The 20,290-nt window shown below is 38.8% G+C and overlaps 3 protein-coding genes across 4 annotated transcripts in view; 2 read left to right on the top strand and 1 right to left on the bottom strand.

Annotated features, from left to right (window-relative positions):
- BBS7 (Bardet-Biedl syndrome 7) overlaps window positions 1-1,800 on the top strand; it is a 34,696-nt gene extending 32,896 nt beyond the window's left edge. For both annotated transcript variants that reach the window (XM_033134297.1, XM_033134298.1), the window contains one exon: window positions 437-1,800. In XM_033134297.1, the coding sequence (XP_032990188.1) occupies window positions 437-570 (134 nt within the window). In that variant the 3' untranslated portion in view covers window positions 571-1,800. The remainder of the gene's footprint in view (window positions 1-436) is intronic.
- Window positions 1,801-2,441: 641 nt separating this feature from the next.
- On the top strand, window positions 2,442-8,362 carry CCNA2 (cyclin A2). Its single transcript, XM_033134301.1, has 8 exons — window positions 2,442-2,909; window positions 3,699-3,942; window positions 5,225-5,337; window positions 5,538-5,761; window positions 6,436-6,643; window positions 7,072-7,185; window positions 7,576-7,709; window positions 8,042-8,362. Exons 1-8 carry the CDS (start codon window positions 2,709-2,711, stop codon window positions 8,088-8,090), a joined length of 1,287 nt encoding a protein of 428 aa, XP_032990192.1. The 5' UTR covers window positions 2,442-2,708; the 3' UTR covers window positions 8,091-8,362.
- Window positions 8,363-8,801: 439 nt separating this feature from the next.
- On the bottom strand, window positions 8,802-20,267 carry EXOSC9 (exosome component 9). The gene is made up of 12 exons (XM_033134299.1): window positions 20,083-20,267; window positions 19,688-19,782; window positions 18,890-19,009; window positions 18,683-18,785; window positions 17,663-17,800; window positions 15,987-16,069; window positions 14,523-14,655; window positions 13,130-13,218; window positions 12,339-12,485; window positions 11,556-11,740; window positions 9,268-9,346; window positions 8,802-8,943 (listed from the first exon to the last, which is right to left on the bottom strand). Exons 1-12 carry the CDS (start codon window positions 20,146-20,148, stop codon window positions 8,859-8,861), a joined length of 1,323 nt encoding a protein of 440 aa, XP_032990190.1. The 5' UTR covers window positions 20,149-20,267; the 3' UTR covers window positions 8,802-8,858.
- Window positions 20,268-20,290: the final 23 nt, after the last annotated feature.

Genomic DNA, 20,290 nt, shown 5'->3' with positions numbered 1-20,290 from the left:
CAGATCTTTGAACCTAGGAAGTCAAATCCCAAGAATGGTCAACATATTGATGGAATATTTTAATATAAATAAACTTGTGAAGAACAGAATTTCTACAGTATGTTGAAATGGTCAGCTTGATGGATAAAACAAACCTTTTGCTGTGATGTTAAATACACCGAGAGCAGTTCAAGACTGGACAGTGTTTGTCTGAATTAATAGCTTGTAACCAATTGTTAAGAGGGTTATTAGCCAACTGATTTATATTTTGAAACTTGCCTTTAAAATTCTCCCAAAATAAATATTTTTTAAAGCATCAATCCTTTCAGGTTTGTGTATAAATAATGGAATTACAGGTGCTTAGAAATAGAGTCTCAAGCAATCATTCACTTTTATTAAGTACTATGTCATTAATTAGAACTAATCAATGACAGGAAATTAACATTTTTTTTTATAGGCATGATCACCGATCTCTTCATAGATAAGTTCAAGTTTAAAGGCACCAATGTGAAAACCAAAGTTCCTCTTTTACTGGAGATTCTGGACAGTTATGACCAAAATGCATTGATTGCTTTCTTTGATGCTGCATGAAATATAAACCAGGTAAAGTTCCAGAGAAGTTGTCTGTTTAAAAGTAAAAGCTAACTATATATACTTTCATTTCAAATATTTTTAAATATTTTCTAAAAATATTTGAGATACAACTTTTTTTTAGTAATGCTATTTCTTTTGACAAATGCAACTTTTTAAAAATAGAGAGCATTTTTATTTTTAAAATACAAGTGGAATGATTATAAGGTATCCTAATGAATTTTTTGCAAGTGAATGTTTTAACTTTTATGATGATAAATAATATTTGGAAAATAAAAATACATTCAAATATTTCACAAGCTCTACCCACACATTATATATATATAAACTGCTTTACAGTTTTCAAAATGTATTTGCATTCGTTTACCTCTTTTGATCTTAACTGTATTATTTTGTCAAATAAGAAAACTGATTCTCACTGAGGTTAAGTGAAGAAGACTGCTCTTATTTTGTAAAGCTGGGACGAGAACCCACATACTAGTGCCTGGTTTGTGTCCTGGTTACCATATATGCTATCAGCCAGTGGAAATAACCTACCAGTTATTTTTCCTAGGAGTAGAGATTGACTTGCAGTTGATTTCACTCTTGCTTGGTAATGAGCATCGTGACCAGTGCTCAGTTTGTAAGGTGCTTAAGTTGGCTCAATGCTATTAATTGTGGTCAAAGAAACAAGCAGAGCTCGCACCGATTGGGGGTGAGGGGGACTTGAATTCCATGTGCTGTAACAAATAGAGCTAGACCAGTGTGCATGTGAATAGTGCACAAATAGTGATGGCTTCTTAGATTTTCCTGCACTACTATCCACTCATTTCCTTTTTATCATGTATGAAAGGAAGTATGACTTTAAGGCTACAGAAGTGTTATTCATTAATCTTAATTCATGTTTATTCATACTCAGAGGAATATTGTATTCAAAGTTTACTTTAAAATGGCATAAAGATTATAATGGAAAATCAGCTATTCTCTATGTTTTTAAGAAGGACACACTCATGAATTTGTCAGAAAACAATCGTGCTTAATTATATACCATTATATTTATTAGTTATGTACAGCCTTGAATATTAAATGTGAAAATCTGTTAAAGGCACTTATCACTAAGAGTTTTATTTTAATAAGGTCACATATTCTACTATATTCAAACAACCTTTTCTAAATGGAACACATAAATATGTCACTAGAATTTCACTGGTGCTTTTTGTTGGCTGCTACATCGTGGGTTAAAATAGATCAGAACTGATGACTAGTTGAATTTCTTGTAGTAATTACTATTTGTTATATGTATCAACAGTAGTTCACGGTGGCACCTCAAATTAATTGCATCTTCATTAGGAACAATAAAAAAGCATCTAAATGGTAGATGACATAATCTGCCATGTATTACATGTTATTACATGAGCAGCGTGTTAAATAATTTATGCATATAATTTAATCCTAACGACAACAGTATGACGTGTAGATATTAACAATGAGCAGATAAGAAAACAGATTCGGAGACATTGAATAACCTTGACCAAGACTACCAGACCAGTTAGATTTTACACTTTGGGAATCAAGTCAGTCAAAGCCTGGAGGTCCCTGGGCTAAAGGCTGGGGCGGCCCACCAATCACGGCTCAGGTTTCACTGGTTAATCCTAGGGGCAGCCCTGAGCCCAGGGACCGCCCCGTGGCTTCATTTAAAGTCACGGTAAAGCCAGGCCCCGCCTCCCGCCCGGCGCAGGCGTTTTTCCTCCCGCCGCCGTCCGACATTGCCCCGCCCAGCCCCTGCTCGGTCGCCTGCGCGGCCGCCTTCACTCGCTTGCGACGCGTCGCCCCGAGTGACGTCACGGGCCCCCGGCCTTGATCATTGGCTCATTTCAATAGTCGCGGGATACTTGAACTGCATGAACAGCCGCCTCTCCGGCGGGCTGCTCGCTTGGTCTCGGTGGTGTCCTAGGCTCTCCACGCCCGGCGGTGCCAGCCTGCGCCTTTCATAGCCTCCTCGGTTCTCAGCGATCCGAGTGGGTGGGTGCGCGGGCGGGCTGGCCCGGGCTGCGGCAGGCGGCTACGGCTGGAGCACTGCTTGGCGCGGCCGGACGGCGGTACCGAGTGCACGCTGCTTGGCGCTGCAGGCTGATCCCGCCGTGTCCTTGGGAGCAGTGATGTTGGGCACTTCTGCGGCCCGCGAGGCGGGCTCGGCGCTGCTAACATTGCAGCAGACGGCGCCCCAAGAGGACCAGGAGAACATCAACCCCGAGAAGGCGTCGCCCGCCCAGCAGCCCCGCACCCGGGCCGGGCTGGCTGTACTGAAGGCCGGGAACCAGCGGGGTCCGGCGCCGCCGCAGAAACCGAAGACGAGACGGGTAAAGAGAAGAGCGATATCTGCAGGAGGGTGGGCCGAGGGTTAGTTTTGCAAAGGTTTAGCGGGCAGAGGAGAGGGGCGAGAGCATCCTCTGGGCTTTTTGTTAGGGAGGCCTGGGCCTGCAATCCCCTCGATCTCTGGTTTTGTGGCGTGTGGGATGCCACCGGCGTAGTTCTCCCATTACTTTCCTGGCCATCAACTGCATTGTGCTGCCTGTCTACTCTCGATTGGGGGTATTTTTCTGTAGATAATGGGGTCAAACCAAGCTCTACAGCATGACTGTGGTCTTTGCCCGCCTCCGTGCCTTTCTCATAGTTTTTAAACCCCCGGCTGGCTCTAGGACCTGGACCTGCTGCCGCCTTCCCACGCGGCTAAGAGGTTACTTCTACCTTAGAAAAGGATATAATAAATACTCTGTTTTTGCTAAATTCCGCCATTTTACCCGATTTGCTCTGTTGCTCCACCCTGGGGTGAAAGTGGTGAAGCAACGCATTTTTGCCATCTCTTTCCTAAACTTGTCACCTTTCAGCCACTCCACCCCTCTTGTGGCCTTGATTAGTTTCTCATAATTCCACTTGGTATGACGCTCTATAACCTTTGCATAAATGCCTGTGACACATTGGAACATTCCTTTTCTTCGACTATTCGAAGTTCGTTGCCTGGATTTTGCCGCAGTAACTTTAATTTTCCTGATAGAGTAGTTGGGAGTAAAGCAGAGGCTGAGACCCAGAAGGGGAAGAAAGCAAAACTTCATTTAATAGGCTGAAAATCAGTATCCGTTTCTTTTTAGGCTGCACCTCTTAAGGATCTTCCTGTAAATGATGAGCATATTATTGTTCCTCCCTGGAAAGCAAACAGTCAACAGCCTGCATTTACCATCCATGTGGATGAAGCAGAAGAAGAGACTCAAAAGAGGCCAGGTGAATCTAAAAAAACAGAGTGTGAAGATGTCCTGGCGTTTAATTCAGCTCTTACTTTACCTGAACCAAGAAAACCACTGGTACCTCTTGATTACCCCATGATGGGCAGTTTTGGTAAGTTTTAATGAACATCTGTATCAAATCGATGTAATCATAATTATTAGATAAGTTGGGTTAATGATATTTCGCATTTTAAGGCATCTTACCTGACCCTTACTACATGAGTTAGGCTTAATGTCACAAGTTTAGAAAGGGTGTTTTATCTCAGACCTCACAACTAGTACATGACCTAGTGACCTACAAAAAAGAAATAAAATCCTAATTGACCAGTGTTCCTTCCAGTACACTGCCAGTCTCATCAATTTAATTAGAGCTCATTGATTTTAATCTGACCCTGGAAATGTTTGCTCTGTTGGGAGAATAGATTTCAATTGTATTCATCAGATTCACTTTGTTCATACCACTTCAGAGATGGGTATGCAGCTTTCCATATTGTGATATCTACTAACATCTCTTGAGCTTTAAAGTTTTGTTTTGTGAAAGCATATGAGCGATCCTGTGATACCAGAGAGGAACACTGTCCTGTGAGTCAGCAGCTGAACCGTGGCTCTTTGTCTTAACCACACATCAGAGTAGCTGCTTTCGACAGTTGTGCCTGCAGTTTGTGCTGCTGCCTAACCATAGGGCTCGAGTCCCTGGACAGCTCACTGAATCTAGTCTTTTAGTTTTATTGATGAGTGGGGGTCTGGGAGGAGCAGGAAAGTCTTTCGGAATTCAAAGAATTTGTGTATTTTTATTTAAAATTTGCAACAAATTTTAGCCTCAAAGTGAACCTTGAAGTGAAAAGAAGAATAGATCTTCTTTGCTTCAAAAGATAACTTAAAATTACAAAAGTGAATCACTTGTTGATTACAGTGTTAATTTGTTTATAGTGCCCATAATAAACCTAAAAACCGAATTTTCTCATTAATACACTTGTTAGCCCTGCTTCCACTTAATTTGTAGGTTGTGCTTTGAATATGTCGAGCTTTGGGATCTGCAAATTCTTAGGGCAAATCCTATGTTATCTCAAAACCTGGACTTTAACTCTGTCCTAACGGAACCATCATGTCACCTGTTCTTGTCTCATGGAAGTTGAATGATACTTCAACATACATAATACATGATCCTCACATTTATTTACCTGTTTGTGGCCTATCAGTATTTTTTCTTGTTAGATAAAGCTAAGTAGACAGAGATACTAAAACCGGAGTGAAATAAATATTCTTTGTACTTTGTCATGGGAAGCCCTTTTTCATCACGTGAAATATATGCTTTCGTGGTGTGGGACTTCCTACAAGGGCAGTGACTTTTTAAATTAAACAGTGAACTTAATCGTACTTTTGAATTCTCCCAGAGTCACCACATGCTATGGACATGTCAATTGTACTGGAAGATGAAAAGCCAGTGAGTGTTAATGAAGTACCAGATTACCACGAGGACATTCACACATACCTCAGGGAAATGGAGGTAAAGGCTCTCTGAATCCACTTTTCATACTGTTAATCAATGTCATGAAATGAAATTGAGAGGGAAATGCTTTGAAGTTTTTTAACTGCCAATGAATTGCTCTAATGCAATACTTAGGTTTCTAGCATATAGCAGCATAGTTAATGATAGAATAATCTAACTGAAATGTTTAAATCTATGCTAAGTAACTTTCTCAACAGATTAAATGTAAGCCTAAAGTGGGTTACATGAAGAAACAGCCAGACATCACCAACAGTATGAGGGCTATCCTCGTGGACTGGTTAGTTGAAGTAGGAGAAGAATATAAACTCCAGAATGAGACGCTGCATTTGGCTGTGAACTACATCGATAGGTTCCTTTCATCCATGTCTGTGTTGAGAGGAAAACTTCAGCTTGTGGGCACTGCTGCTATGCTGTTGGCCTCGTAAGTCAACTTGGGTGAAAAGTGATCAGTACCTTTCTGTGTAGGGAAGAAATTGGGATTTTCAACAGTGTCACATTTAATATTACACAAGGCAGAGAGTCAGTGACTACTTCAGCGGTGACAGGTGTGGGTGAAACTTCTCATTTAGGACATTTTCCAGGTCTGGATTCCAGGGTACCTTGCTGAATGAGCATGGAGACTGGCTACATTTTAATACGCCAGGACTAGAGTACAAAGTTGAAAAGTGTGGTTCCTTCCATTAAAAAGTGCTTTCTGGAACATAAGCAAAATCTTCTCCCCATTAAAACATGAAAACTAAATTTTAAAACTGAAACATAAAACGTTTATTTTTCTAAGAAAAGTTTCTAAATTTTTAGTTACTTGGTGAACTCTGTATTGTTCCCATCTTGGAAAGTCTTGTGCCTCATTTATTTCCTTTGACTGCCCTGGGAGAAATAGCTCAAACGTCCTTTATTGATCTGGGTCTTTTAATTAGCATGTCCCCAGTCTCTGCTAGAAATGGTCAATTACCAGTTATCAGTAGAAACGGGCCATGGGTGGAGAACAGGTTTTGGACTCGTTCTGTGTATTCTGTGGATTTGTTCTGGGTTTCAGAATTGGGATAAACGAGCTTCTCTTTTAGGACTGATTGCTTGAAACTTTATTCATTGTAGAAAGTTTGAAGAAATCTACCCCCCAGAAGTAGCAGAGTTTGTGTACATTACAGATGACACCTACACCAAGAAACAGGTTCTGAGAATGGAGCACCTAGTGCTCAAAGTCCTTGCTTTCGACTTAGCAGCACCGACGGTGAATCAGTTTCTTACCCAATACTTTCTGCACCAGCAGCCTGCAAACTGCAAAGTGGAAAGTTTAGCAATGGTAAGTTCTTTTCATTTGGTTGAATCAAGATTCTTAGGTCATAATTAAGGGCAAGCCCTAGTTTCTGTATAGCTTTGGCCAAGGGATTTAGTATTTCGGGGACAGATTAATGCTGCAGTATGGCAGAAAGCCTACCATCGGCAAAAGGTAATAGAAATTGGGAAAGCATTAGTAGTGACCTGAGGATGAAGTCTGGGGAAATGGTAGGGTAGCCAGAAGAGTTGTTTTAAAAGTTATTAAAAGGAGGAAAATACGGGAAGACAATGGGACAAAACACTAGTTAATGGATATAGCTAAAAGATGAGGCTATGGGAATTTTTTCCTATGGTTTCTATACAGCGAGGGAAAAATTAGGTCAGAAGGCAGGGATTTGAGATTTGAATTCCTAGAGCTCTTGAGATCAAAAGTATATTTACTTTTCATTCCAGTTTTTGGGAGAGTTAAGTTTGATAGATGCTGACCCATACCTTAAGTATTTGCCATCAGTTATCGCTGGAGCAGCCTTTCATCTAGCCCTCTACACAGTCACGGGACAAAGTTGGGTACGTATGTACTACGATGTCTTCACAGCTACCTTGCCACTTACAAGCTTGTGCCACATTAAGTTTAGTAACTGTCGTGTACAGCTGATGGTTGTCTAGATGTACTGACCTGGAAAAACTGTTCAACTATCTACACTGTTAGGTACAAAGCTCAGGTATTGAATTTGAAAGGCATGCTTAAAGAATTCGGGCCTTATGACCTGCTACTAGCAGGGAACGTAGTAAGAATTGATCAAAGTCAGCATAAAAGAGATGGAATGGCTTGAGAAAACTGGAAGATCTTTTAGTTCGAGGTGTTAGTACTGAAATTCAACAAAACTCAAGCTCAGTGCTATTTTAATAGTGTCTGCCGCTAAAAACAACTCAGCGGTTTTCTTCTCCCTCCTCTAGCCTGAATCATTAGTACAAAAGACTGGATATACCCTGGAAAGTCTGAAGCCTTGTCTCCTGGACCTTCACCAGACCTACCTCAGAGCACCACAGCATGCACAACAGTCAATCAGAGAAAAGTACAAAAATTCAAAGTAAGAATTAACATGAATAGATTTTAAGAAGCTTGCTTTTCCAGGCTATCGTATGGTTCAGAGATCCTTGACATTTGAACTTTATTATTAAAGGATCCACAAATTGGGCACAGCCTCCTTAGCAGCTGTTCTCTTAGCAGGCCATGTGTTTGTCCTGCATTTGAAGATGAGGAGAGATGAATGGGGCATGCACATGTTTTGGGGACCAGGCAATGGTTTTATAATCATTAACTCAAACAGATAGAAATAGCATTTTTGAGTTCCTAGTATACATAATCATTCCTTCTCTCAATGAATGTTTACTAAAAATGTTTTTTTTCCCCTACTTGCAGGTATCATGGTGTTTCTCTCCTCAACCCACCAGAGACACTAAATGTGTAACAGTGAAAGACTGCCTGTATTTTCTAAGATTTAAATCACTCAAAGCATATTGTGTACAGTTTTTATCTTAGGTTTTAATTTTACAATCATTTAATACAAAAGTTGTGGTCAAGTGCAAATTATGGTATCTATTACTTTTTAAATGGTTTTAATTTGTATATCTTTTGTACATGTAACTATCTTAGATATTTGGCTAATTTTAAGTCGTTTGGTAAAGTATTAATGATGCCAACTGTCAGGATAAGAATTAATAAATTGATTTGGAAAACTTGGTTTGTAAGTGAAATTTAATTTGAGGCAAAAATTTGACTTCAGGATTTCACTCAGAAAAATTAATTTGGTCTCTTACAGTATAACGGGGACTGGGAAGGCTTCTAAAGTTTTTTTAAATTTTAACTAGTCTCAGGAAAACAGACAAGTTTTGACATTCGCTTTCCTAAGCAACTGGACCAGTTAGCTAACTTGGGCGTAATAATCAAAACACATCTGGCATAAATCTGCTTATTTATAAGTTGTAATAACTCTTTCAGCCCTTTGTACACACTAAGAAAATGCTTCATTCCTCATCAACTTTTACACTACTGAAGTGACAATTATTCATAACCTGTTAAGTTCTTCAGAAGGTTTATTTTAAAGCATAATGTAAAAAAGTATAAAGAAATGACTAGATTTTATAATGGATTTGTGAATTAAAAAAATACCCAAGGTTGCTAGCACTTAAATAAATATCCTTTAATAGTTATATACACAAATACAACCATGTGAGCTTTAGTTAGCAGCTCTCTTCTTTTTTCTCTTTCTCACTGGCCTTTTACTTGGTGCTTTTTCTTGTTTTGCATTGATGGTCTGTATTCTGTGAATAAAGTAAATCGACAGTTTACTAATAGTATCAGTACTAGAAGCTGATCCCATGGGTGATTCACCAGACTCACACCATTGCGTGTATTAAATTTTGCATCACATGGGAGGCCTTACTGTTTTCCAGTAACTGAGAGTAAAATACAGTAACTTTGAAAGGCATCCAAACAGTTTTACAAAATTAGGTCCTAATGTTTTAAATCTCAGGTGGAAGAAACCAGAGAAAGAACATGGATTTCTAATGAGAAAGGAACATCTTTTTGTTTACAGTAGGGCAAGATGAGAATAAAACCAGAGAAATAAACCAGAAATTTGTTACCTTATTTTCTTTGGATTCTTGTCTGGTTCTAAAATGATCATTTCTTCTTCCTCACTGTCTGACAGCACTATAGGGGCATCTTCAAGAAAAGTTAAGAAAGCAACGTAAGTACAGGCATTCCTCATTTTATTACAGTTTGCTTTATTGCATTTAGAAGGTAATTTGGTTTTTTACAAATCGAAGGTTTGTGGCAACCGTGAGTAGATCAAGTCTATCAGCACCATTTTCCCAACAGGCTCAGATGATGGTTATCATTTTTAGCAATAAAGTAGTTTTTAATTAAGGTATATACATTGTTTTATGAACTGGGAAACCAAAATAATTCTGTGACTCGCTTTATTGTCATGTTCTGGAAGCAAACCTGCATTATCTCTGAGGTATACCTGTATTTCTTAGAAATTTCCCACACGGTTTTATATCAGTGGTTCTAAACTTGAGCTCAAGCTACTCTGGGTGGAGGTTTTATTTCCCAAAGATTTCTTTAATTACATAATCATTCGGTACATGCCATTATAGGAAAGTTAGAGGGAAATTATATTTTATAGAAATACATAGCATTTTTTGTAGACCCAGTTTGGACACTAGCAGAATTGTTGGGTCAAAAGGGATATACATTCTAAAAGATATTAAAAATGCTATCATTTTTTGCTTTTATTTTCTTTATTACTACTAGGGTTGGCATATGTTATTGGCCATTTGTATTTGAAAATTATGTCTGTATCTTACCCATTTTTCTCCTTAGCCTTTGTTAATGATATATATAAAATGTGAATTAATCCTTTTCCCAGTTTGTTGGTATATCAATTCTTTCTATTTTGAGTCTTCCATTAGTTTCTCCCTTTGTCCATATATTTTAGAAAGGCTTTACCTGCTCTATCCTCCTAATTATCTCAGGTCTTTATTATTCATTTGAAAATATTAGCATTTGAAATAATTGCTTCAAGCAGCAATTGAATATTCTAACTATTAACCTTATTAATCTTAGAAAAACAGTCCATAAACATATAGAGGCAGATGCAAGGATGCTCACTGTAGCACTGAAAAAGTAAAAAATGGTATCAACATGCACTTATCAAGAAGGGAATGATTAAACCAATTAGTTAAATTCAACACTGAAGCATTCTATGCAGCACTTTAAAAGAATGTGGCTGATATGTATATAATTATGTGGAAAAAATTCTAAAGCTTCATTCACAGTACCTGTGTGTAGAAGCTTATATGGGTGTAAATATACATTAAATAAATACATGGGACAAGATCTGGAAGAAAAATCCCAAGTAGAAGTAACTCCTGGGAAAACTGAACAAGGGTTCCAATCAATGGGGATGTTTTTCCCCTACAAAAAACCCCAGCAGATTCAGTCATGTTTACAGGCAGTAATTTCTTTCCTTCCTCAAAGGCAGGCAGGTCTGCATCACACAGACTCGTAAGTACATCCTTTAGTTCTCCGCCAGCCTAGTTCCTAGATCATTTGTATGATTTCTGTTTTTACTACATTAAAACACACACAAAAAACCTCATTTTCTGGTATGGGCCAATCAAGAATTTGGTTTTCTTAAAAGTAAAAATATCCACAGATAAAAACAATTTCTCCAGTTCTATGACTTTCAGAATGCAAGGATCATCTAGGCTTACCTGTAGTCCAGGTACTCCTAGAATTCTGTATGTTCTGATCCAATATGGTAGCCATACTTGTATGTGGCTATTTAATTTTCTATTAACCAAAATTATTAAAATTTAGAATTCAGTTCCTTGGTCACACAAGCCACATTTCAAGTGCTCAACAGCTAGATGGCAAGTGGCTACCATACTGGACATGTAGATAAAAAACATTTATAACAGTGCAGAAAGTTCTATTTGGATAGCACTTTTCAATATATATAAGATTACAGGCTGTATGTTTTCATCTAGAAACTATACAGACATAGCATGCAGGAGTAAGATCTTGAAAAAAACCTTAAAACTCGCCCAGATATATATACATAAAAGAAAAAAAACAGAAAATGTCTTAATTAAAAATGCCACTACATTTACATACCAAAGAGTACCACTACTACACAAAAATAAGCACATTCTTTTAGAAAAGAACTGGAGTTAATACTGCAGTTAGCCTTAGTTGAAATTTAAATCAAAATATTGAGCCTCTCTAAAAAAAGGAACTGCTAATATAAAAATAAGATCCCTATTTTAAGGATATTTTAATCTATAAATAGGGATCATGTATATATATATATATATACACATACACATATATATAAATTAGTTATAAGTCATAAAGTACCACCTACCTTGGCTTCCAGTATTGGAGACTTCTATTTCAGTGTCCATTTTTATACTATCAAAAATGACTGCTTCATCACTGCCACCTTCATCGTCATCCTCCTTTTCAGAGTCATCGGGGTCACCCCAGGAGTTTTCTACTCCTTCTCCAATTTGGGCAGTTCCAGGAGTCCAGAGCACAGGTTTAGAAACACTTAACAAGTCAAGAAAACTGAATAATAAAAATAGTGCTATTGAATGCAGTGTTGAAAAAGATGAGAATGAAAGTTTTAACACTGAAATGTGCCTCAAATTCTTAAGAAAAAAATTTACCAGTAGTTCCATGGATGGCTAAACAATGAAGAAAAGTAAAATTTGTAACTCAGGTAAGATTTCAAGATCATAATGGTGAGAAATATTAAGATACTCAACATTTTAGTTGTAATAAATTTGGTGAATGGATGAGTAATTTCAAGAACAATGTGTGACAGTGTACAACGTGCTTGACCTTACCATTGAAATTAAAGAACAATTTTCCAAAGGAAAATGAAATGTTATAAAATGGTTCTTAAAATAGTGGATTTTCTGGGTTGTTTCTGATAGCTGAAGAGAAGGTGGCTGTTAAACCGCCGACTTAGCAGGACTCGTCACCATCTTGTCGTGTCTTAAATGTTTTCTCTAACAAAGTAGTGTTTCAGAAGACAAATGTCAGCGTGCGCACCCTTCACATTGCCCTAATAATGCCAGTGTTAGGAATCTTCTTGTTAGTGAAAGAAAAAACAAAACAAAACAAAACCATCCAGTAAAGATACACTTCTGCAGGTGGTTCGGCTTCAGCAATGATTTCTTCTGCTTTTTCCTCTACATCACAGGTATCAACAGGGGCCTTTTCCATTTTAAATGCTGTGATCCTTTGATTTGCTATAGACTCTGCAAAGCCAAACTTTCCACCTTCTTTCCTGTGTGGGGTTTTTGGAGGGGTGGGGATGGGAAGGGGGTGGACGACAGATGAAAGAGAAGACATGCAGGGAAAAAAGTTAACTATTTTAACCTTTCAATGGATGACAAATATTGGAATAGTGAATGACTAACTTAATCGCACCAATTTATTATTCCTATCAAGAAAAATAATAAAAAGTTCCCATAATTACCACTTACTGAACCATGTGCCAGGCACATGTAAGGGCTTAAAATAGATTATTCTCTAGTCCTCAAACCAGCCTTACCAGGGTTCTACATTAACTTCCCATGTTACAGAACACACTGACGTGCTGGGTTATAGATCTTATTCAATGTCACATGGTAAGAAGACAGGAATCAACCCAGTGTGTTCTTTCAGTTAATTTGAGTTACTAGAGTCTTTTTTCCTAACACTTTTAATTTTTATTAAAGAATAACGTGGCTTTCCAATACAGATTATTTAAATTGGAATACAACAGTTTAATCAACTTTAAAAAAAACCACTAACTAGTACATTCAACTGAGATTAAGTAAGGAAAGATCCCAGTGAAAATTATATAGCTACCCTATGCCAGACGGGTCCTTAACAGAAAAAAATCTATTGTAAAAAGACAATTTAGTTCTAAAAAGAAATTAAACTTACCTGACTTTCTGGTCATTCTCCAAAGCCTTCTGTATTAGCTCTGTAATTTCCGCTACTTTCACACCAGCAATTTTACTACATCTCAAAACCTATTTATAAAAATCAACTGTTATTCAAGATAACAAATCAAATAGCTTTCTCTAACAAAACTAAAAACATGAGATTAGTTTTTCTAACTTTAAAATTTAAGACTGCCTTTTTTTTCCAAATATGAAAATAAAATAAACAAGTTAAAGCAAGATGTGAGAGTTGTTTTAAAACAGTTGAAGGATGGGGGTGGCCGGATGGCTCAGCTAGTTAGAACACGAGCTGTGAACAACAGGGTGGCCGGTTCGATTCCCACACGGGATGGTGGGCTGCGCCCCCTTGCAACTAAAGATTGAAAACGGCGACTAGACTTGGAGCTGAGCTACACCCTTCCACAACTAAATTGAAGGACAATGACTTGGAGCTGATGAGCCCCGGAGAAACACACAGTTCCCCAATAAAACTTTAAAAAATTAAGAAATAAAATAGTTGAAGGATGATCACATTAAGGGAACAGGCTCAAAAACTTCCTTAGACACTACCAGACACCACTGAAGAGGCCACACGCGTGCATTAGTGCTCAAGGTGTACTAACTTCCTGTGTGAGTGACCTACACATGGCTGCACAGTATCCCTGGAAGCTTTCACAAAGCAAAGGTTCTCAGGCCTCAAGGAACTGAGAGATCAGCATCTCTGGAAATAGGACCTGGTAGTGGTCACAATGATACGAAAAACCTACATTTATTGCACACATAATCTACTACACTGTACAGTGCAATACAGCCATAACTATTTATCCTTACATCCTTCAAACAAGTCAATAGTTACTCCCTATTTTACAGATGAACCGAGGCATGAAGATACGAAATCATTTGCCAATGGTCAGTATAAGGCAGAGCTGGAACTCCACCTACAGCCGTCTCTGAGTTCTTGACCACCTGTTCTCTATGCTATATGGCAACCTAGCTCTAAACGCCCCATGTGAGTCTAATAGGTAGCTGGATTGGAGAACTTATTGTACCCAAATTCTAAAAGTAAAACTATCTTTTTACCTCATTTCTATTTTTTGACACTTTTGGGGGTGGAGGGATAGGGACAGGAATCCCTTTCCTCACTGACAGGAGGAAAGTGTCGCTCTGTCTAGAAGAGTTAGACTCAGGAGGGCCGTACAGGGAGCAGCAAGGCAGGAAGGAAGACACCTTGTTGCCACCAGTCAACAGCGTAACGACAGTACTAAAACCAGATGCTGACACATCCTACAATCAATCACTGAAAATACCCTTGTTGGATTTTCGTTAAAAACAAACAAACTAGAAAAAGCTTCTCAAAAGAAGCCCATTCTTAAGGAACCTGAATTAGCACTGACCTGCTCTTTCAGCAGCATGATCCCACCACTGGACTGGAGGGTACAGATCTCTCGGTGCTTGTTCATGGCGATCACCAGCAAGCCGTCCATCACACGTTCTTCTCGCTCGTGGGGGTCCACCAATAAGTAGGTGCTGAAATGAACGGAAAGCGGACCTGACCAAATCTGAGGCTGAGTGCTGGTCAAGTGTAAGATAATGGATATTTTTACAAGATGGCATTAATAGAGTCAACACAGTGAAGGCCTGAGCCTGTGGATTTCAGCCACTTTAATGGGAAAAGATACAAGAAAATTATTTTTATGGACACAAAATGAATGGTAAGTGGATGTTACTAGCTATAACAGTAAAATCACATTAGGTTCATAATGGTTTTATTTAAATAACATATAGTCTAAATCTAATGCTATCACTTTGGTTAAATAACTGGCTCGTTGTGAAAACTCAGATAACATTAATTTGGTTAATTTTGAAGTCTCCCTAATGACCTGTACTCTGAAGTTCTTCTAAGTTCTGCTAATGGCTCATTAAAAAATACCGTATACTTCTGTACTGTTTAATGTTAGCCTCTAGTCACATGTGGTTACTGAGCTCTTGAAATGTGGCTACTCCAAACTGAGATGTACTGTAAGTATAAAACACTGGATTTTTAAAGAGTTAGTGGAAACAAAAATGTAAACTATTTCATGAATAATTTTTAAGATTGATTATATATTAAAATAACCTTAGATATATTAAGTAAAATACATCAAAATTAATTTTATCTTATTCTTTTTCCCTTTTTATGTGGCTACTGGAAAATGTTAAACTCCATATATAACTGACGGTGCCACTCTATTTCCCTCTAATGAAATTCTACACTACAGTGACTGAAACTTGAAAGCTTTTCTCTAGTTCTTATTCATAAAATTGTTAAAATATCTTATTTATACCTCGCTTTGTTTCTAAGGAGACTGAAAGCTCAAGCTTTCATTTCAAGGCATCACCGCAAGGACGCAGGGCTCCAGGTTTGCAGTGTGGGAGGAATTATCATAGCAGTGAGTTGTGAAGCAACTCCTGGAAAGCTGAAGGCCTTTCCTCCCGTTTGTGAGCCATGCCCCCTTGGGACCTGCTCCTAGAACTACCCCACCTAATATGCTCCCATTAATCCTCAGTAATTCTCACCCCCGATGAGAGCCTCGCGTACACTTCTCTTACCACCTGGACATCTCTGGGACAGAGAAAACACTATGTGCAGCAGTAAATTCATGAATTTCTGATACACCATTAAAAGAAAAATGTGGAGTCTTCATTAGAGAAGTTTGTCACTTCTATTGAGAAAGCTCTTCCAAGTAAAGCCCTCACAAAGACAGAAAAGGACTAGGAGGTGGTTTAATGGAAAAAGAGGCTTGCTTGTTCATTTGTCCACAACACACCAGTGCCCGGCTGCATTTACACGTTCAGCCCATGACAAGGATGAGACTTACCCTTGCTGGAAGAAGGCAAAACTGACGCAAATGGGCATGTGGTGGATGCTCAATGGCACAGGATCACGCTCTTCTGGGGCATACTGTGTGAAAAGTGTCAACCGCTAGTCACTAAGTCATGAATATACAAAAAGGCATCGTGCACATCAAACAGGAAAATTAAGGATGAAATCCTTTTAATCCTCAGCGAGGCCCTAACGAACTTCTTTTACAATGACCTATTTGACTTTGCACTCCTGTCCCTCAACACTATGCATTTGTCCAAAGGCTGTCCTGAGGTGTATTTTACAGACCAAAGATCCACTCACTGCTGTATGACTCACTTTTCAGTACATTCATAGTTACGTAACTGTCAGCACAATCTAGTCTTTTAACATTTCTATGACCACCCCCAACTTCTCTTGAGCCTGTTGTCAGTCAATTCTTACTCCCAGCCCCAAGCAACCGCTGATCTACCTTCTGTCTCTAGCAATATGCCTGTTCTGGGCATTCCATGTAAGTGGAATTCAACAATTTTTAGTCTTTTGCACCTGCCTCCTTTCAGCTCAGTATGTCTCATCCATCTTGTAGTATATGTCAGTAGTTCGATCCTTTTTACCAATGTATTGTACTCCATCGTATGGCTAGACCACATTTTGTTTTCCATTCACCAGTTAGTGAACATCTGGGTTGCTGCCAGGGTTTAGCTACTATGAATAATGCGGCTATGAACATTTACATAAAAGTTTTTGAGTAAAGATACTTTACATTCATTCTTCTTAAGTATATCCCCAGGCATGGAATTGTTGAGCTGTATACATTTACACTTAGCTTTTTAAGAAACTGCCAAACTTTTCCAATGTGTTTGTACCACCATTTTACATTACCACCAGCAAGAACTGTATAGTGTTTTTTAACTGATAATATTTTTGTCTACTAATTGCTCTGTTTTTTTTACTTCCTCATATCAACTCCCTTCTCTAAAAGAAATGTCTCTATTGTAAATAAACCTTTGTCCCTACCGAAGTATTTAAAGAGTCTGTTCCAGTTTGATGCCTAAAAGCAGCATCATGAATGACTGCTTAGAGAATTCGGGCCTCCGATGTTTCCTTTTGTAACTTCAGGACTCAATCTACCACCACAGTACACTTTCATTATTCTAGCATGTCATTTACTTAAATTGAAATGGACATACTCAACATAAAGACAATGTAAACTACATAGGTCAACAGTTTTCGAAATGTGGTCCTCGCACCAGCAGCATCCATATCACCTGGGAGCTGATAGAAGTACAAACTGATAGGTCCTACTAACCTTCCTACTGAGGGTGAAGCCTAGCAATGTTTTAACAAACTGGCCAGGTATTTCTGATGAACTTCGCCACAGAGTAAGCACGACCATCTCACTGTGCTGAGAAGAGTGTATTTTTCACATGTGGCCCCTAAACACTCCATCTAATGCTTGGTCCAAAGAAGAAATCATCTCGTTCTATTCTAGAAAACCAGGCTAGAGTGTGCTTTTTGACAGACATTTCAATACAGGAGATCTAAGAGTTTCAAGGGTAGTTTTTCTTTACGAACAAATTTTAGAACATACCTTGTTTCCATCTACAAGCCTTTACTACTAACAGGTTGCCTGCACGTGAAGGATATTCATTCATTCACAGAAAGAGGCCTAGCTCACATCGGGGAGCTTACCAGTGTCACTTCATCTCCTTGGACGGACACATCAGGCCTTCGGAAGTGACACAAGGCTACAATGGCAGCAATGCTGGCAGCATCAATAATATTTCCATCATGATTTAATAAATGCAGGTCCACTCGTATTTGCCAAACCTGAATGTGAATTTAAAACAAAAATAAATCCTAACTGATCACAACCAGTGGCCTTTTAAAAGGAAAAGTAACACTGTATGCAAATTTTTCTTCTGCTGTTAAAACGTGATTATTCCTCCTATTGTATCAATAAAACTGTATTTAGAAAAATGTTAAGCCAGACCAATATCTGAAATACCACCAGTTCACCTTTATATGAATCATTTCACAACAGCAAAATATAAGCCCTAAATATATAGAGCCATTCTACATTTAACACTAAGATTTCCCTATCTCCAAAACTAATTATATTTTTATTGTCTCCTAACTTAAAAACCTCAAACCCTTAGGTTTTACTTGACAAATGATAATCTTACAAGTAATGCAAATAGGAAGTGTCATATTCAAGTATGGAATGTGGAAAGGCTAAGTGACTTCTGGAGTCACAAAAGATGGTCGAAATACCCTAATCAAGGAAAAAGTACTAATGTCATCATGCAGAATAATTTATTGAGAGTAAGATTTCCAATGTCAGCCTACCACGGACTCACTGTGTAGCCTTGTATAAGTCAATAAACCTATCCAAATGAAGGATTTAATCTGTTCCTCAGTTTTTCATTCATTAAAAAAAGGAAACCATCTGCTTATCAAGTCAAACAACATAAGAAAATAAATAAAGACATATGAAAAACCGCAAGTTCTTTGAGTAAGACATTTTTTCACAAATCCAAGTTGCTACTTTTATCAATGTTTTTTGTTCCTTCACAGAGAAATGACACAAAGTTCTATGGCTGGCTCTCAGGAACATTTGAAGTGAAGTAAACCTGAGTTAAAGAAGCTCTAAGAATTAACGTAATCAACAATACTCATGCTAAGATTAAGAATTTTGAGCAGATTTCCCACCTTTTCACCAGCAACAACACAGAGAGATTCAGTGTCTATACACTTCGAATTTCTTAGACATCTTTCCAAGAGACGATTCAACTTCACCAAGAGATCTGACTGCCTATGAAAATAGGAATGGGCTAATGTCAACCAAGCGTTAAAACAATACCTCACTGCTATTAGATTCTCCTCTGGTTAAAGCAGCTTAGAAGAAAATTAAAATACCTGCCGGGTTCAAAAGCTGGGGCAGCCATCTGAGAGAGTTCAAGGTTAAAAAAAAGAATACCTTCTGTTGCCCTGTTGAGTTTTGGAGAAACAAGTTCACAGGAAACCTGTCCAAGAACTCTGCAAAGATAAAGTACAAATCTGTTAACTAAATATATTGCCTTTCCAATTAACAAAAAAACTAAAACAGATACCAATTAAGTTTCAATCATATTCTGAGTAATAACATACTCATCATGATATATCAGAGGTTGATATTACATATGTAGTGGCAGAATATATACAGGAATAAGATACATAGTGGCATACCCAAAGAGATGACAGGAAAAAACATCTCATTGCAATACTGACTATTCCACAGATCGTTTTAAAAAAAACAAATCCCCTTAACTTCTCTTTTCTAAAATAAATATTTACTGATACAAGATGGCACGAAAACTTGAGATTTCTTAAGAGTTTTCCTATGGCATGCATGGTTGGCCAATATTATCTGACCAACGTCCTCACAACCGCCAAATGAATATTAAAAATCTAATTCTCATGTCACGCAGGAAAAAGGAAAGTAGGACCTACTTACTGACAACTGAAGGAAACAAATTCATGTGACAGAATGTACATTTACGATTTAAAATTTAAAACGTGACTATAAAGCACCTTGCATTAAAGAAAATACACTTATTTTTGCAGCTAAACAAAATAACGTGCAGGATTGTTAGCTGCTCTGTAAACAACTAAGTCAGTTAGGTTCTTTTAAACTTTTCCCCGTTGAGCTTATGTTTAATTTGAAGCCAAAGTTACCTTGTTTTCCCAAGTTCCACAATACAGCACCCATAATCGGTTCCAAATGAGATTCTGATGTTCCTATAGTCGTAGGTTTGTCTGCCATCCAGGCGCTGGAAACACAATATACACCAGCTTATTCACCTCAACAGATACTGGGCAGCTACTCTGAGCCCGGGCCCTGGGCGAAGCCCTCGGAGGGAAGCGGGATCCTCCGCCTCCGCCCCAGGAAAGTAGAAACTAGGTGCCCGGGCAAAGAACCCCCTGTAGCCAAATAAAGCCTGGTGGACGAGGGACGCACCGGCCGTCCCCCAGGGGCTCCGGGGGCCTGCGGGGACCAGGTCTGTGTCCCAGCCGGAAGACTGCCGCGGGCCGGGAGACCCGAGCAGCCGAAGCTCCCCGGGACCGTTTACCTTCTTCTCCTCGATGGCGCGGAGGAGGAAGCGGCGCTCGCAGTTTGAAAGTGGTGTCTCTTTCATGATGTCGGGTCCCGGGACCCAGGGGCACCGGAATCCGTACGGAGACGGGGACCCGAGCTTCTCCACGCGCACCCTGCTCGCCGGGAGGCGCAGGACCTCTACGTCATCAGGGCTCGGCGGCCCGAGGTGCGAACGCGAAGGC

Source organism: Rhinolophus ferrumequinum, chromosome 18 (genome assembly GCF_004115265.2).
Source record: "Rhinolophus ferrumequinum isolate MPI-CBG mRhiFer1 chromosome 18, mRhiFer1_v1.p, whole genome shotgun sequence".
NCBI lineage: Eukaryota > Metazoa > Chordata > Mammalia > Chiroptera > Rhinolophidae > Rhinolophus > Rhinolophus ferrumequinum.
The sequence above is the reverse complement of the archived record's forward strand: the minus strand, read 5'-3'. Positions and strand labels throughout refer to the sequence as shown.

Excerpts from the sequence above, each read along its gene's own strand:
- CCNA2 (XM_033134301.1), top strand. The coding sequence starts at position 2,709 with ATGTTGGGCACTTCTGCGGCCCGCGAGGCGGGCTCGGCGCTGCTAACA. Across the intron at positions 3,943-5,224 it reads CCCCATGATGGGCAGTTTTG|AGTCACCACATGCTATGGAC; the intron begins GTAAGTTTTAAT and ends GAATTCTCCCAG. Across the intron at positions 5,338-5,537 it reads CATACCTCAGGGAAATGGAG|ATTAAATGTAAGCCTAAAGT; the intron begins GTAAAGGCTCTC and ends CTTTCTCAACAG.
- EXOSC9 (XM_033134299.1), bottom strand. The coding sequence starts at position 20,148 with ATGAAAGAGACACCACTTTCAAACTGCGAGCGCCGCTTCCTCCTCCGC. Across the intron at positions 12,486-13,129 it reads GAGAATGACCAGAAAGTCAG|GAAAGAAGGTGGAAAGTTTG; the intron begins GTAAGTTTAATT and ends AACCCCACACAG. Across the intron at positions 11,741-12,338 it reads GCCGAACCACCTGCAGAAGT|TGTTTCTAAACCTGTGCTCT; the intron begins GTATCTTTACTG and ends TGACTTGTTAAG.